A 17012-nucleotide genomic window follows, 5' to 3' on the forward strand; every position below is an offset into this window, starting at 1 on the left:
CGTCCTGAATTTCCTAGTGATTCTACAAACATATCTCTGCAATACCTCACTTCCATATTCCTTTAATTGCTCTAATCCCGGTGATTGCTCGTTGCGATCCCAGTGTCGTGTGCCCAACGCACTTAGTGACACTCAGGACAAGTGGTGAAGGGGGCGAAAAGCTTTTATTCTACCGTCTCCGATTGGGTGAAGCAGGGTATCGAAACTATCGTCTACTGCATATGTATGCAATGCCCGGTAATAGTGGTGATCTACAGTGTGATGATGGTAAGAAAAGACATATACCGCCATTGTCACTGTTGCTGTCGGGCTACGGGAGCAGTGAAGGCAGGGAACTGGACACATCGTATACACCAAAGCAGTGGCTGTGGTTCCTCTATGTGACATCATGGGCTCGACCGTTTTTTACTTATGCATCATCTGGTGGTGCGTCCGAAGCGACGGAGGGCAGCAGTGATAACAGAAGTGGGAGCGCATATTGGGGCAGGTTATCATTTGACGAGCTGTTGAAGTTGTCGGGGTCCCCCATTCCTCCCGCCATGGTGTCGCTTTGGATGGGGCTTTGCATGCCGACAGATGACGTCGTGCAAGAGCTGCGAATAATGACGGAGGGGAAGGCAGAAGGTCGGCAGCGCATATATCCTTTCCTGCCTCGTGTTGCAGAGTCAACATTTGGTCGTGCTCTGCGATCGTTGGCCGTGCGACAGCATATATCCTCCTGGATGCCTTCTCATGCCGGTGACGTGTGTGCCGCCCTTGACGTTCTGGTGCGAGACACACTTGAAGTTATTCAGAACTCTGCCGATGTGCGGAAGACTGCGAGAGTACGGTGTGAGGAAAGAGATGCGTCAGGGGAGGAAGCACTTGAGGGGGCTTTCCGGAGCATGCTTTCTGCATCTACTACCGCACCGAAGGTGGTGGAAGCGACAACTTACCGTCCTCTGTTCGATGTGAAGGCATCCATACCCGAGGGTGGAACTGCGCAAGTCCTTATCAGGGTGGCTAATGCTGCACGTTTGTTTGCCGCCCTTTCGGTGGAGGCATTTGGTCGTGTCAAATCTGAATGCGCCGTCCTACTTCTTGCTCATATCAATCAGCGCGATGCACCAGAGCATGTGGATGCCCGTGCGTACGGTGTGGTGACTGGCGTTGTGGAGTATGCTATGGCTTATCGGTATTGCAGGGATGATGGTACGGGACGGTGCCCACTGACGTGCGCTGCTTTGCTGTTGCATCGTCTCGTTGAGCTGCAGGGAATTGTGGAAAAGGATACTGCTGCTGGTGACAGGTGTATGGGGATGGCTGTATCAGCTTCTCGGTTCGCAAACATGACTGTGGCGTGTATACAGGAACTGCTCTTCTGTGTGGTGGCAGGTGATACAGTAAGGTGGCACAGGGAACACCAGCCCGATGGTGTCTCTGTCTGTCCCACCGCTGCACGTACCTTAACGCTGCATGAAACAGATTGTCTACTACAAGTCTTCATCCCGGCACTGCTCCAGCAGGTGGGGTTTGAGTGGCCCTGGTCAGAGTCACTCCGGCATGCCAAGATGCTTGATCGGGCACGAACGCAACATATTGTGATGGAAGATGGTGTCAGGTTGGATAGCCGATCGGTGTTTGAGGAGCTTTTGGTCTCAGTTGCGCGACGAACGTACGGACTGCGCCTTCGAGCCATTCTCCCTCAGAGCTTCGACGTCATTGCGGAAAATATTTTTGTTTCGATCCACGATGTGCCGAATGAGGGTAAAAGCAGTGGAGGGAATCCTGAGAAGGTGGCTGATAATTCGTCTTCTCGCTTCGCACTACCTCTGTATTACCGTACTGCCGGTGAGGTCTTGCTAGAATATTTTGATCGCTGCGGTCCAAGTGGAATAACAGCGGAGGAAACAGAGCGGGTGTTGAGACGGGCCACCGATGTGCAGCCTATGGTTGTGCAATTGCAGGCACTGGGAGGGGACACAAACGGTGGCATTACTGATTGTGTCAGCTACTGTGGTGAGCTTTCTCGCACAGTATATTTTTCCGCGCGTGAGAAGGAGCGTTTACTGCAGAGGTACCGCTGTGAAGTGCTGCTGGCCTCCCTCGTGGTGTACACGCAACTGAGAACGGTGAGTGTCGTGCAACAGCTCACGCGGCAACTCGCCCCATTGTTTGAGCAGCTGCTTCTGCCGCTTGCGCATGAGCGTACCCTCAGTCGTTGTCCTGTGATTGCATCCAGGAAGGGGGACGGGGTTGATGACAACGGCACACCGTTGGTGGACTTAACACCGGAATTCAAGATGCTGGTAGACGAAATTCATTATGAGTTCTACCCTCTGGAATGGGTACCCGAAGCCGTTGATGCCCATATTCGGCAAGAGTGTGGTGTCCGGGAAAAAGAAGGAGCACCGTACCACGAAGGCGGGAATGGTCCCCCCTGTTTTGCCCAATACTCTCTATTTGCAGCTATTGCTCATCAGTTTGGCCTCGTTCTGGAGGGGAACCCGCGTGGATTCCGTGGTGGCGACGGCAGCAGCAGTGAAGTACGCACGAAGGCATACCGTTTCTTCACACTGATGTTGCTCAACAATCTCGGGGATGCAGTATCTTCCTCATGTGAGTTAGATGGGGCTGCAGCGCTGGCCGCAACGCGGCGTGTTAAGGATTGTCAGGACGGTAGCGAAAATTGTAAACAACGGCAAGCGGCTGTGAGGCAACGCGGCGGCGCATCGTTTCACAGTGTGGTGAGCGCGTGCGATGTTGTGGTTACTATGACACAGTGCTTACTTCCCGCACACTTATCATCACACCCACGTATGGCAACCACTGGTTCTATGAGCAACGAGTGGATGCGCCGGGTTGGGGAGTGGACACGATCGGCGTACTCGAAGTACACCGCGTATCAGCAGCAGGTGCATGGTTTGGATCTTCCTGTGCCGCTCATCTCTCTCTATAATAGTCTCACCTTTGACTCCGTTCCCCTTGCTCGTGAAACCATCCGCGCCGTACGGAGCCGCCTCCTTGAGAAGATGAGTGTGGTGACTGCGTCGCCGCCAGGGGATGTAGAAACTGCGGGTAAACAGCTCCTGGAGCAGCACCTTTCCAGCCTAACCGTAACACTCACAGCTGTTGGGCTTCTGCCGCTCTGTGTGCGTGGGGGAAGCCATGTACCCTGCGCAACTCAACTATTGTGGGCATCCCCATTTTTCTCCCACGAACTGCTGCACTGCGGTCGATACGAAGTAAGTGTATAGGAAACACTCCGGAAAGCTTTGCCCGAAGAAACGCTGTCGTTGCTTTGCTGCTTCTTTAATGAGGGGGTTTACCTGTACAGATCACCTCTCCAGTGGTTCCCTTGCTTCTTTCGTATGCGATTTTGTTGGTGTCGGAGGTGACGCTCCTGTAATTGTAAACATTTTATTTATCATCATCACCACCCAATGCTGAAATGGTTGCGAGGTAAATTCTACTTACACACCCCTAACCAAATTTGCTCCGCTCCACACCCTACCAATAAATGTACGCATATACCCTTTGATCCGTAGCACCAGGCAAGTGATATAGCAGTAAAGTACCTGGATTTCTTTACAGACGCTTTCTGATCCATTACCATGAACAGTTTCGTGTCTCATTCCTCTCCTCCCCTTTCCGCTGGAATAAATGAGATGTCACTGGCGGAATTGCGGTTAGGTATTCACGAATTCCTTCGGTCAAGCGGAGCTTTGGGTTCTCTCAAAACACAACTACGTGGTGTCATTACATCAGAGTTGTTAAAGCGGAGACGGACAAAGGATATTACCGCCGGTGAATGCAACAGTCGGGAGCTGGACGCGGGGGCTGATGTTAGTAATAAGGATGGAGAAGGCGAAAGCGCATGGATACAGCGTCTCGCCGATGCTATAGTGGAGCAGCATCTGCGGCAAACGGGGCGTGCCTTTTCGTTGGCGATTTTCAGTAGTGAGGCAGATGTAAGCTTCAGAGCAACTGGGGACGATGCCCTCGCAGTACTCCTCCATCTTGACAACCCCGTATTGACTACGGCGGGTTGGCGTGCGGGACCGGACTCGACTCCTGCCAATGCGAAGGTTGCACATCACCGGAGTAGCAGTTTTTTACAGATTCTTACAGCTGCACACTTGAGGCATGTGGGTGATAGTCGAGGACAGCGACCTAGATACGCTGTCGGTACTCAAACTGATAGTGACTTTGGTAGTGAGTTTTCGGGGGAATCCGCGAAGCCACCGGTTGAGGTTCGCCTTGCAGCTGTGGATGCAAAGTATGCTCTTTGCTTCGCCCGTATGGAACATTCGACACGCGAGGAACTGGACCGGCACATGGAAACTTACAGAGAGGAATTGAAGCTGCAGATGGAACAAACATACCAGCAGCGGCTTCGTGCTTTCGAGCAGCAAAAGCTTTTGGAGGTGCGGCGGGAGGCGGAAGAGCATTTCAGACTACTACTTCAACACAAGATGGAGGAGCAACGGGAAATAGAAAGGCTAAGTGCTCAACGTGTGGAGGCTGAACGCGTCCGGCTCTCGCAGGCACGTGAAGATATACAACTACAGCGTGTTGAATTGGAGCGACGGCAGCGTGAAATACAGCTCCTGTTGGACGAGCGTGATAAGGCGACGGTCGAGATGGAAGGCCGCTTGCACGACGCGAAGCAGCAAATACGCGTCTTAACATCACAACTGCAACAGTTTGAGGAGCTCTGTGCCTCCCGACTCGCTGAGGCTGAAGCAGCACGTGACCGTGAGATGCGGCGGGTGGGAGATATTCGGCGGCTTCAAGCAGAGCATGTGGCAGAGTTACAACTAAAGGATGAGGAAATTTGTCGTTTGCGTTTCCGACTTAAATCACTGGCAGCTTCCAACACCGGCGGCAGTTGGCATCACAACGCCCTGAACACCACGGAGAATGGGGTTATTATGGTGCACGAAGTTCCCTCAGGAGCGACCCGACAACATAAGCAAGGAAGCCGACAGCAGGCGTCCCATGAAGCAACGTACCTTGCGTCAACACCTGTTCCGCGTGAGGCAGCATGGCAGTCCATTTGGCACTCAACTGATGTTGTGGGACCCACAGAAGTCGTAACAGCACCGTGGAGGGGGGAAGAGGGAGTAGTTGAACGGCGCTCACATTTGGTGGATCCTTCCTTGCATTCCAGTGATGTTCACCGGCAGGGAAAGCGTGGTAGTAGGGACACTAACGATGCGGCCATCGAAAGTCAAGAAAGGAGCATGAGCATTCAACCTCGAAGAGCCGCAACCACGGAAAGTGGCAGCACTGTAACCACCACTAGCTCCAGAGTGGGGTCTCGCGTGCTTCTTGCTGATGCTGCTGTCGCCAAGTCAGCACACGAATCTGCAACTGCGGAAAAGCAGGAAACTCCGGTGCCGCAGGAGTGCGGATCTTCAGAGAGATCAGGCCGGGCAGGAAATGATGAGAAGGATGAGGTGGCGCATAGCAAGAGCTCGTCAGGCAGCACCAAGGTGACCAGGAGCAACACAACGGGAGAAATTAACGGTGAAGTGGACCGTTCGCACCCACCTGTCGTGCAGGGGTCGCACTCGGAGGGTCCCCTCTCCCTTAATGCATCTGAGGGCAATACCGCCATTGCTTCCTCTTCCAAAATGTCATCTGTGCGTTCACACAAGAGCCAGTCTGTCACAACGCCACGTGCAGCCGCGTCCCACGCGCTAAGTGATTTGGTGGGACGAATTAACGCTGAGGAGGAGGACAAACGGAAAGAAATTGAGAAAGAGGAAGAGACGAACCGAGGTGGCATTAAGTGGGCCGCCACCTCTCAGCACAACTTGCTGGTGCAACGCCAAACAGCGATGGAAGAGTTTTCTGGGCGTGAGGAGAGTAATGTGGTTTTGTTGGACCGCACGACCATATCCGATGATGGCAGTGAGGATGATATTTTATATCGAAAAGGAGATGACAGTGATGACTCCATATGATCTATAGAAATGAGATTTTGTTGCTACATTATCTGATGTTCGGAAGCGAACGTTTCACGACCGCCCGCTCTCTTGAGCAACCGATAAGGTGGTGGTGTGTTTGGGGGGTACCCTCGGTGCTGCCTCCAGAAACTCGATTGAAGACCCCCCCCCCTACCCGCCATATCATCTCAATCACCTAGTGAAGCATTGAAGATACTGTCGGAAGACTCGCCTTTAAGTTACACGTAGCTTCCAATACTGATGAGTGACGTTTCTTCTGCGAGTAACCTTGCTGTCTCCTCTATTAATCTTCATGCCTACTGTTGTTGGGGTTGGTTGCCACCGTATAGACGGGCACTGGTGTCTTTGTCCACTAACTGTGGTAGAGTGCGTGGTGTGTCGTACTACACCTTTACATGGCAGCTGCCACACCGACACAAGCGAAGTTGTTGTGTGTAATACATAAAGCGACGGTGGTTTGCATGTGTTTGGTCCTTTCACATCAATGAAACGGGTAAGAGTGACACATCCGGCACATTGTGAGCGAGGTCGTGAGAGTGGGAACCGTTTCCCGGTTATGTCAACCGATACGCGCAAGCGGAAACAAAAAAAAATACGGGTGTCGAGGTGAAGGGGCGCGTAGGTAAATGATGTTGGGCCTTTTGCAATCTCAAGCTAGTGACCGAAAAACTATTTTACTGACTGATGTGCTAGTTTATAATAGATGCTTCCACCCTACTGAGGTGTGTCACGTTGTTGGTGGGGGTCACACGCGTCTGTGCAATTCCCTTCCTCCTTCCCCCCACTATTTGCCCGTTTCTCGCTTACGGTAGGTCACCGTCATACACTAAGGTTCATCTCTATTTTATCTCTTTCCCCTATTCATCCTGCTTTGCGTGTACGTGGTGTGGCGGCAGCGAAGCGGTGGCGGCAGCTGACTGCGGCCTCCATCAAGTTTGAAAAATTAACCACACGAATAATGCCATTACCATCCACGCTACCTTCACCAGCACCTCCCTCACCACCAGTAGCGACATCAAAACTTGATCTTGACATCAACGGGCTTCAGAAGATTTTGCAGCAGATCGACGAATCGTTTCATGCTAGTGACGACGACGTAGACCGCAGACTGCGGCTTCAGCATCTGGAACGGCAGCAGGTGGCACTGCAACAACTCTGTGACGCGGCGCTACAGCAGCAAGACGGTCAAGCAGTCCCTCCGGCATTGGATAATAGCACGGATGTACGACCCATCACCTACAAGGTTCTTGATACCGATGTTGTCTCAACACCGCGGTCCATAGATGCATTTAATCCCTCTCACAACACCCGAGAGACACTCCAGTCCATTGCACGCAAGACTGAAACCTGTCTACGTTCTCCTCATGCCCCCTTGGTCGCGCCACCTCGGTTGCTTTCTCCGTCACGAGTCACATCGATGCCTCACATGGGGGCGGGCACCACCGCCCAGGGAGAAGTAAAAACTCCAGACCATGCTGGCGTAGCAACCGCGAAGATATTTCCCCTTCGGTCACCTGAGTTGCCACCAACATATCATGACGGTGCCGCAGTTCAGGAAGACCGTGATCTTGTTGAATCATTCCTCGGTGATGGGCGGGCCAAAGCGCAACACCCGTACGCTGTGGAAGAAGGCGGTGTCCATAGGGTGCGGGGGTCGACAGGTGGATGGCAGCAGCGTGGGATTCATACCCTGCGAGGTGTGCGTTCTTGTCGTCTTATGGCTCCTCGGATGTCATCCGGGACCGACCGCACTGCCTCGCCGGAGCACTTTGACATTGGTGAGGATGAGAAGTTAATCCGGCAGCTTATTGGAAGGAATGAGACACGTGTCAAGGGGTCCACAAACAGGAATAATCACTGCTTTCAAACGGCTCCCACGAAAGGGGAGAATGTTGCCGCCCATTCGTGTGGTACCGAGGGCCAAATACACAGACATTCCACAGTGCCATCTGCTAGTGGGAGGCAACCTGCCCAAGGCGATGCCCACCCTACTAGCACAAGCATGGCTCACAACCCACATAAGGAGGATTGTGCTGCGAGAAATGGACACTGGGTGCGGGGCAAAAGTGTTAAGGAGCTAACGCAGAAAATGGAGTGCCTGGCGCGACACCTCGTTAAGTGCATGCGGGACCGGCTTCAGTTGCAGTACCGTGTTGACCGCCTTGAGGGAATGCTAGATGTTGCTAACACAGAGGTTGGGAGACTGAGGAGAACTCTGGAGCAAAGGGAGGAGGGTACATTGACGGAGTCTGCGTGGCGAGCGACCATAAATGCGAAGGAGCGCGAATTACGGGTTTGTGAAGATGAAATCCGACGTCTTCGTATCCTCGTGGAGCAGCAGGTGACACGGCAGGGATGCGGCCTGGCACGTCAGAATGAGGCTGCGGCACTGCAGCAAGCGAAGGCCGATCTGGAGTGTATGATGCAGGAGCTCGGTGTTGCACATATGCGTCGGAGGGAAATGGAAGAGGAGTTTGAGCGCACAAAGCAAGCGCTCGATGCAGCAGAGTCACACATACAAATGCTAGACAAACGACTGGCGCAAGCGGAACGAGCTGCTGCACTGGCGCGAGTGTGGGACGTTAGTGGTGACCTGAATGTACAAGTGGGTGATGTTCCTTCTGCCCCGGCGTCAACCGCACTCCAAAAAGGGCTCCCAGAGGCAAAGTTGAAGCTGCAAGCAAATGTTGGGAACGTAGACAGCTGGACACATGATGCACAACGTGAGATCGCTCGGCTCACCGCTCATATTGAAAATCTAGCACTGAAGCACGCAGAAAGTGATCGCCACGCTGAACTGCGATTGTCGAATGCTCGCAAGGAGAGCGATGTCCTCCGCAGGCAGTGCAATGAACTTAGAGTGGAAGTGAGGTCACACGAGGTGCAGATTGAAACCCTGCGGAGGGACCGTGTTGCGGTTGGTTTGAGAGAAGGACAACTGAGGCAACAACTCCTGGATCTTCGCGACGATGCCGTTTTACTTGCTGATCTCCTGCAAGCCACCACCAAAAACGCGAAAGGGATGCTGCAGATACTGGGAACGGATGACGTGGAGCATCGCCAGTCGAAAGCAGCTGTTGAGCGGTTTGTTGCAGGTGTGCTGTGCGACTTCGATGCGTTGGGGCGTTTCTTTGGAGCATTACAGTGCATAGATATAGGCGAGTCACGGTGTCAGATGGAAGAAAGGGTGTCGGTGTCTGAAGCCACAGCGGCGAGAAGGGACTTCGTATTGAAGGCTGTAGAAGATGCCATGGAACGTCCTTCGCAGGGATTTGGACCCGCCACGTTGTCCAGCAGCAAGCCGCCGTGTGTTGAAACTTTGCAAGCCGCACACGAGTCGCACCGTCCGTCTGTTGCGGCTGACTGCATCCTTGCCACAGGCACGCGCCCACCGGAAGATCGGAAACCGCCAACAACGTCGTCGACCCCCTCCCCCGCACACCCCGTACTTCGGTGGGTGGCAGATCAAAACATTAGTCTCGAAGGCGTAACAGCACCCGACGAGGGTAACCAACCGCAGAATGGCGCAAAGATGGCTGAGTCACGTGCCTCGGTTATGGAAGGTTGTACCGGGAGAAATTTGGAACAGCAGAGCAGTAATGACTTTTACGCCTTGTCTGGCACGAACACCGACACTGAGCCAAAGATATCGTTGTTTCCCACTACCTCATGGCCCTCACCGCAGGGTGCGCGGAGGGGTAGCCCGCCTTCTCGCCTATCAGATCAAGCAGAGTCGCACGTGTTGATACAGGATAGCGCCCGCAGCCGCATTTCCACCGGCATTTCATTTCTTTCTAAGGCACCTGACGGTAGCGGCACCGTGGCTAGTGAGGGTATTCCTCACCTACAACAACCACTTTCACACTCAATGGTATCGTCACAGAGTCATATGGTGGAGGAAACTAGTGATGAGAGATCCTCGGGCCCCATGCTGTCGGTTGTCGCTGCCACCACCCGTCACGTTGATACACTGAGCGCGCAGGCGGTGGCAAATAGGGTGGACGATGTTGATTTAAAGGGAGTGACACTTGAATTATTGCGAGCTGAGGACAGGACTAGTGTCAAAGTGCACCCCGCCGTAAGCTGGAACACTGGGGCAGAAAACAGTGCCGAGAAGGATGGTGTTGGAGGCGAACAAACTGATTTAAACGATGTACCTGTCACTGAGGTCATGCGTCACCTGCAGCCGAGAGATGACAGTCCGGAGAACAGGAAACAAACACCTCCTCGTCTCATGCCGCACTATGTGGTGACCCACGCATCCAGCACGGCTACTGCAACCCGAGAGGAGCGGTCGGGTGCCCCGGTGGGTAGGCGACCAGCGGTTCAACAAGCTGCTGATCCTGCGCCCCTGCGACGGGCAGTGGTGGGAGGAGGGAGAGATGGAAGAGGTAGAGGTAGAGCAGTTGCTTTGGCTGAACCACAGCGTCCTACCGCTGCGCGACCAGGGGCGGCACTGCTGCCAAGTGTGAATGATGTGGGACCGGAACCACGAAACAATACAGTCACAGCGACAATGGTGTCAGGAGAAGCGGGTACCGCACATCGCCATCATCTCCCAGTAGGCACAGAATTCCTGTCCCTGCGGCAACCGGCACTCGCCAATGCCCAGTCTAAACCGAAAGACTAAAGTAGCCGTGTAGCGCTCGCTGTATTCGGTGTGTTTCCGTGGGCAATGCCATCCGGGTATGTATGGCCAAGAGAATAGAGTTGTTATCCGGACAGTCACCTATATTTTTATGTTCCGTTTATCATAACACTGTTTTCTGTTATTGCTTGCGTACTCGTTAGTCCGCTGTGTGCGGTCCCTGCAAACCGTGTACGTGTTGAAGTGGAGCAAGGAAGGGAGCTGGTCTCATTTCCATGCGGCACGGCGGGCGAAACAGAGTTTATTCCACTGCTACCATCTGTGTTTTTTCTTCATGTATTCAAATTCTTGTTCTTTAAAGGTGAGACCTTCGCAGTGGCAGCTGGCTGTGCAAGGCGCACTCCATGTCGGGTCGGCGTGTCACAGTGGAGAACACGGCATCACCATCGCCTCATTCGAGTGCAAGCCAACAACCACTGCAAGATATCATATCATCACCGGAGCGGCAATGCCACTCATTTCATGGATATTATGGTGTGGGAGGTCAGTGTGGTACGCACTATCCATTGGTGGAGGCGACGGCGATGAACTTTAGTGCCGCGTTAGGTGAAGGTACTTCTAGCAGCAATGCCGTCTCCCCCGAGCAGGACCCACTACTAGAGGGACTGCGTGAGAAGGAAAGGCAGTTCGACGCTCGAGTTGCCGCACTGGACAAAATGTTGATATGCGCACAACAGGGCTGCACCCAGCGGGATAGTCTGATTGACAGATTGAACACTGAAGTGGGTCGATTGCGGAAGCAACTTCAGGAATCGAAGGGCACAGGAAGTAAGCCCAAGGAGATGCGGGGAAGTGCCCTCGAAGGAGACACTACAGCTCTCGAGGAGGCTCGGGCAAAAATTGAGGAGATGAGTAACAGGTTGCGTGAAAAGAGCCGCCGCTTAATGGCACTGGAAAGGCAATTGGGGTCGCGTGGCGTCGACACCGAAGAGGGTGCAGTGGTTGGAAGAACGGCACCACGAAAGAACCTAGTCGAAGAGCAAGGACAGCAGAAGCGAGCTCGCTACGCCGCCACTCTACGGTCGTTGCAAAAGGAAGTTGGTCTGTTGGAACAGAAGTATCGTGTGATGATGAAGGAGAAAGAGTCTCTCGCGGAGGAGAACCAAAGCCTTCGCCGGAGGGTTGATCGCATTCAGGAGGACGCAGAGGCGGAGCTAGTGGGAGCTGTGAGAGCGACACACAAGGCGTTGGGTGAAAAAAAAGATCTTGAAACACAGGTCATGGCGACGCGGTTGAGTATGGCGAGACTCCTGCATGTTCTCAGCGAGGTTCCAGAGATGAGCCGGTATCTGCGCGTTGACGGAGTGACCGGAGACCTCTTGTTCATCGGTTACGCGGCTTTACCGTTGAAAGAGACTGCAGATGGAAGTGAAGTTGGACGATCTCACCGTGGCGGCTTATCCTTGTCTGCCATGGGCACTGGTGTTGACGACGGAATTTACGGGGGAAGCGCAAAAGCGCAGTCGCACAACATTTATCTGAACGGGAAGTGGTGCAACCGTCTACGCGAGATCGTTGACGATGAGAATTGTTTCTTTCGCCGTGCAAAGGTTCATACAGGGGAATTGGAGGATGTGACGCACTCTCTTGTGGGTGAAAGTGTTCCACGAGTACCGCTCCCAAGCGATGTGCTACAAGGGCGTCAACGCGACAGGGACTTCTGGATTCCGTATGGTGTTTTCGTGGAAGCGCAGAAGTTCAAAAATCGCTATTTTCCTTCCATGAATGTCGAGTGTTTCTATCCGTTTCTCTTTTCCATCAATGTTCTATGGAACAAGCGTATGATGCAGCGGGTGACAACCGCAACAAAGCGCGTTAGTGAGCAACAGGAGAGGCGGCGGAAGCAAATGCTGAGATGTATGAAAAGGGGAGGGGAACACTATCTTGGATCTCTCTCTCCCTCTACTGGCAGTTTCTCCCCATCCCCGTCAGTAGTGGCACTGCGACGCCAGTTGCAACTTCTGCGTCGTGAGGTACAGCGGCGCGTTATAGGGCGAAGCAGTTTAGACTTGTTTCACCGTTACGACCTGCTGGTAAGACGCACTCTGCAATGCTTGGAGAAAACGCACAGGGGTTATATTACACCCTTGAACCAAGCACAACAGAGTGGCACAGCTGGGTCCGTGTCCTCAGACACTGACTTTACTGGTGAACATGTCAATGTGTCGCCGCTGTGGCGTGACGAATCACCCGAAGAAATGAAGATGAATAACGGCAGCGATGTCAGTGGAAGTAAAGAAAGTCATTACCGCTGTTCCCCATCGATACCATTGGCGGGGTTGCTGAACATCAGCCAGCGTGCGTCAACCCATGTCCTTGCATCTTGCAGGCACTTGCGAGAACTCCTCGAGGCCCTGCGCAAGAAACACCGGTGGTTCTCCCTCAGTGACCATCACTATGAAGGAGATGAGGGTGTGCGGTTAGCCTGTGGGGCAGAACGCACATGCGTGCCCGTATCTACCCTTCACCACCTTATTGAAGGTGTGGTAGACTTTGTGGGGGAGGTACAGCAAGAGGTACTGAAAGCGCACAATGCTGTGGAAAAATACTGCACCCACCAGAGGGATGGAAATGACGTGGTGCTTTCTGCACTCAACAACCAAAGAGCTTCCCGTATTATCGAAGGAGTTTGGAACGACATTCCGTGTGAGGGGGTCAGTGAGTAGCACCAATGGAGTCGGAACCGCATTTGGCGGTGGTATATCCTGAAGTGATATTGTGGTGCATGGATGAAATGGTGATGAGGACATTGCGTGCCCCAGCGTTCTCCCTCCGGCACCATTTTCAGTTTTACAGTAAACACATACACCTCTATTGTATTTTCCTCTACGTTGGAACAAGCATGAGTGCTCAGACCATGCACCATCAGCTGCGGCGTTGCCTGAATCCCACGCGGCCTTCATGAGGTAAATCCTCACATTATGGAGGACGTATCGAGAAAACGAGCTAAGTGTCATTTTCCATCAGTTGCAACCCTTCCTCACCATGTCACACCAAAACGGCCACCACTCCAACAAGGTTTTCTATTCGGGTCACTGTGGAACTACGAATCCGACACAACTGGGGCAGCACGTGGCAGGACCAAGTGAAAGGCAACGCGTGCATTGAAACAGTGCTTGATGTGGGCCTCTTGATATTTGTCTGCAGAGTTTTGTCTTTGTTCACACTTCGGTGGTGTTGCCTTCATGTGCATGTTCCCCGCATTTGTTACTTACTCTCGTCTATTGCCTCTCTTTGGTTTTTAACAATAAGGCAATATCATCAAATACTGTGCAGGGATGGACATAAAAAGGAAACTGAATTTGACCTCGTTGGGGTGTGGGTTTCATTTGAGAGGGACTGTAGAAGTCTCTCGGTAAGTCAAGGTTGGATCGCACTGCTACGGTACTACCTGCAAGTAACGGAACTCATCCTGTGCAACCTGCAGAAGGATAAAGAAATTTGGGATAATGCCCACACGTTGTTAAATACTGCATTTACTTTTGTGCAGCTGCGGGAGTACTATGAGTCGAGACATAGAAGTGACGAAGGTGCACTCGCTGCTGATATACGAAAGTTCTGCCGGAACAACCTAAACAATTTGGTTCCTAATATACGACGGCTCTCACAGTCCTTTCCATCCGCACAGGATAGCACGGAGGTTAGGAAGCTGTCCCAACGAGTTGAGTGGAGAGACCTTCTACACAAACTCCCAGAGTCAATTAATTCTGTGTATTTTGAAGCAGAAGTGAGGGAAACCAAGGAGTTTGCCAAAAGGGGCGTCGAGGGCAGTGAAAAGGCTCGGGCAGAGTCATTGAAGAAGCATCTCGAACAAATTGACAATATGTCGACCGAGGACACTTTGAGGAATATCAATAAAACCATCAACTTCTCTGGTGGGTGCTGGTATAAATGCCCTAAAAGACACTTTTATGTTGTCGGAGAGTGTGGCAGCCCTGCAGGGGAAGGAATAGGTGGGGTGGGCCACATCTCATTCCCTGGCAATACATCTGTTGGGAGGTTTTAGGAACCGGGAGGGTGTCATAGTGGACGAACTATTTCCTGTTGTAATGATAAGTGGAATGGAATATAATGTAATATGTGATGATGTGAAGTATGGAGCATAATTTGAATGGAACTAATGATGGAATGGGGTTTTTGTGGATAGGAGTGCATCTCCTGTTGATCATGCAATCCATATCCCTTAATGAGGGCACAGCACTCCTTATTAGTACTTTTACTTTTACTTTGCTTTTGCTTTTTCTTTTTTTGCTTTTGCTTTTGCTTGTTCTGTGAATGCTATCATTGGGTGTCTTATGCCCTTGCTTCTGTCGTTTGGCTGCTTTTGTTACTTTGTCAGCCACTTACTATATTACCATCCTTTACCTTAATTCTACCTCTCTTGCACACATACCACAACTGGGATACTAAAAGGGGGGTTATTGAACGGTAACAAACAAAATAACTCGTGCTCTGATTAATTGCATCGCAACGTGGTGGTTTCGAGATGTTCCATCCCCAATTGGTGGCGGGTGGTGCCAATCGCGCTGCACCGGCAGAGGAGCTACGCGACACAGCCGAGACGGTGCAGATATCGTCTTTGGCATTGCTCAAAATGCTGATGCACGGGCGCGCTGGGGTGCCGCTCGAGGTAATGGGTTTGATGATTGGTGAGTTGATTGACGACTATACGGTCCGTGTATCTGATGTCTTCTCCATGCCTCAAACGGCCACGGGTCAATCCGTTGAAGCTGTGGACCCAGAGTATCAAGTTCATATGTTAGACAAACTCTCCGTGGTGGGTCGACCGGAAAAAGTTGTTGGGTGGTACCACAGTCACCCTGGTTTCGGCTGCTGGCTTTCTGGTGAGGATGTAATGACGGCGAGCAGCTATGAGCAACTGACGCCGCGCAGCGTGTCGGTAGTGATCGACCCTATCCAATCGGTCCGCGGCAAAGTAGTAATTGACGCCTTCCGCACCACGAAGGACCCGCATACGGGGCCGCGAATCATGTTCCAAGAGCCACGACAGACAACAAGCAACATCGGGTGGCTGACGCGACCTTCTCCTATTGCTCTCACCCGTGGGTTGGATCGTGACTATTACAGTCTTCCCATTACCTTCCGCAAGAAAAACCACGAACTTGCGCTACTCCTCAACGTCTACAAGAAGGGTTGGCAGGAGGGTTTCCGATTAGAAAACATGACACGTTTTGACCGCAATACGGTGCGAGAGAAGATGCGTGCGCTGGCGTCGCTTGCCGTCCAGTCGGAGCGATTCATTGTTCAGGGTCTCGATGAAGATGATGTAGGCAATGTCGGTCGAGCAAATCCCATTGCGCATCTCCAATCCGAATCGGAGGGCCTAATCAACGCGAGTCTTAACCAATCCATAGGAGCGATGATTAATGGGGTTGTCTTCTGAGGAAACAGGGTACATTGCGTGTGCTCCAGCTATTACTGACCATACTTTTTATATGCGCTACCGTGTTGATTTTTTATCACCCTCTCTATAACGTTTACGGGGTGTTATGCTCCTTTTCTGCACTCCCGTTTCTGTGACAATGTGGCGTGATTACAATCAGCGCAGGATGGCATTTGCTAGTGATGTGGTGTCATCTTCGTGAATGGCATGTCATTTGTTTGTGGTGGGGTAATTACTCGTCCTGAATTTCCTAGTGATTCTACAAACATATCTCTGCAATACCCCTGTGGCTTTGTGGAAGTAGATCGGCTGACTTTGTTTTTTCTTTATTATTGTTTTTTTTAAATATATTTAGCACATCTTTAATTTGTTATTAACTCATTTATTGTACTAAGTTCCGCTTTCTTGATGTTTTCACGAAGCTTTGTCGGACGAATGGGTAATGGCACGTATGGAGGCTGGCCGTGGCCTGTGAAGTTGCCCCTCAAACGTGGCTGGCATCACGAATTGGATCGCCATCAGAGTATCGCTGAGGAATCTCGAAGGTACATTTTATTTGGTGACGCGCTGTTGGTTTCTATTGTTTTGTACTCCGTGTATCGGCTTTATTATTTAGCCCTTTGTAGTGACGCGTATCGAACTCACCTATCTCACCTCAGTGGAGCTCCCCCCGCCATCATAGCGAACAGCTTTGACTTCGCAAACCTCGAAAATAACCGTACGGTGCCGCGGGCAGTTCTCGACGAATATCGCGAGGCTGTTGTTGATGGAAAAGTTAAGCGCGCTCCTATTGAGAGCATCATCTTCAAGTACTAGGCAAATGAAGGGGGACAGGAACGCATGAGTAAACCTGAGGTGATGTAATGACAACTGCAAAGTGTGTCGCACCTCCATCTTTCCACAGCTGTTCCTCGTCTCCCCTTTCCCATGGTCTGTAGAGCACCTGATAAGTGGGAGTCATCATGAGAGTTGTCTTTCCACAGATTCCTTTCTCTGATCGGGTTTT

At 52.0% G+C, this 17012-nt stretch overlaps 6 protein-coding genes across 6 annotated transcripts, besides 1 other annotated feature; all 6 read left to right on the forward strand.

Annotated features, from left to right (window-relative positions):
* Nucleotides 1–221: 221 nt before the first annotated feature.
* Tb10.70.4560 (hypothetical protein, conserved) lies at nucleotides 222–3236 on the forward strand (the record flags this gene model as incomplete). Its single annotated transcript, XM_817459.1, has 1 exon — nucleotides 222–3236. The coding sequence occupies one exon, from the start codon at nucleotides 222–224 to the stop codon at nucleotides 3234–3236; it is 3015 nt and encodes a 1004-aa protein (XP_822552.1).
* A 357-nt stretch (nucleotides 3237–3593) lies between these two features.
* Nucleotides 3594–5951, forward strand: Tb10.70.4550 (hypothetical protein, conserved; the record flags this gene model as incomplete). The annotated part of the gene is made up of 1 exon (XM_817460.1): nucleotides 3594–5951. The coding sequence occupies one exon, from the start codon at nucleotides 3594–3596 to the stop codon at nucleotides 5949–5951; it is 2358 nt and encodes a 785-aa protein (XP_822553.1).
* A 961-nt stretch (nucleotides 5952–6912) lies between these two features.
* Nucleotides 6913–10584, forward strand: Tb10.70.4540 (hypothetical protein, conserved; the record flags this gene model as incomplete). The annotated part of the gene is made up of 1 exon (XM_817461.1): nucleotides 6913–10584. One exon carries the CDS (start codon nucleotides 6913–6915, stop codon nucleotides 10582–10584), a length of 3672 nt encoding a protein of 1223 aa, XP_822554.1.
* Nucleotides 10585–10946: 362 nt separating this feature from the next.
* Nucleotides 10947–13268, forward strand: Tb10.70.4530 (hypothetical protein, conserved; the record flags this gene model as incomplete). The annotated part of the gene is made up of 1 exon (XM_817462.1): nucleotides 10947–13268. One exon carries the CDS (start codon nucleotides 10947–10949, stop codon nucleotides 13266–13268), a length of 2322 nt encoding a protein of 773 aa, XP_822555.1.
* Nucleotides 13269–15088: 1820 nt separating this feature from the next.
* Nucleotides 15089–16006, forward strand: Tb10.70.4510 (proteasome regulatory non-ATPase subunit 11; the record flags this gene model as incomplete). Its single annotated transcript, XM_817463.1, has 1 exon — nucleotides 15089–16006. One exon carries the CDS (start codon nucleotides 15089–15091, stop codon nucleotides 16004–16006), a length of 918 nt encoding a protein of 305 aa, XP_822556.1.
* Nucleotides 16007–16331: 325 nt separating this feature from the next.
* Nucleotides 16332–16360: a sequence feature (AT_rich).
* A 54-nt stretch (nucleotides 16361–16414) lies between these two features.
* Tb10.70.4500 (hypothetical protein, conserved) lies at nucleotides 16415–16822 on the forward strand (the record flags this gene model as incomplete). Its single annotated transcript, XM_817464.1, has 1 exon — nucleotides 16415–16822. The coding sequence occupies one exon, from the start codon at nucleotides 16415–16417 to the stop codon at nucleotides 16820–16822; it is 408 nt and encodes a 135-aa protein (XP_822557.1).
* Nucleotides 16823–17012: the final 190 nt, after the last annotated feature.

Source organism: Trypanosoma brucei, chromosome 10 (genome assembly GCF_000002445.2).
Source record: "Trypanosoma brucei brucei TREU927 chromosome 10, whole genome shotgun sequence".
Classification (NCBI taxonomy): domain Eukaryota; phylum Euglenozoa; class Kinetoplastea; order Trypanosomatida; family Trypanosomatidae; genus Trypanosoma; species Trypanosoma brucei.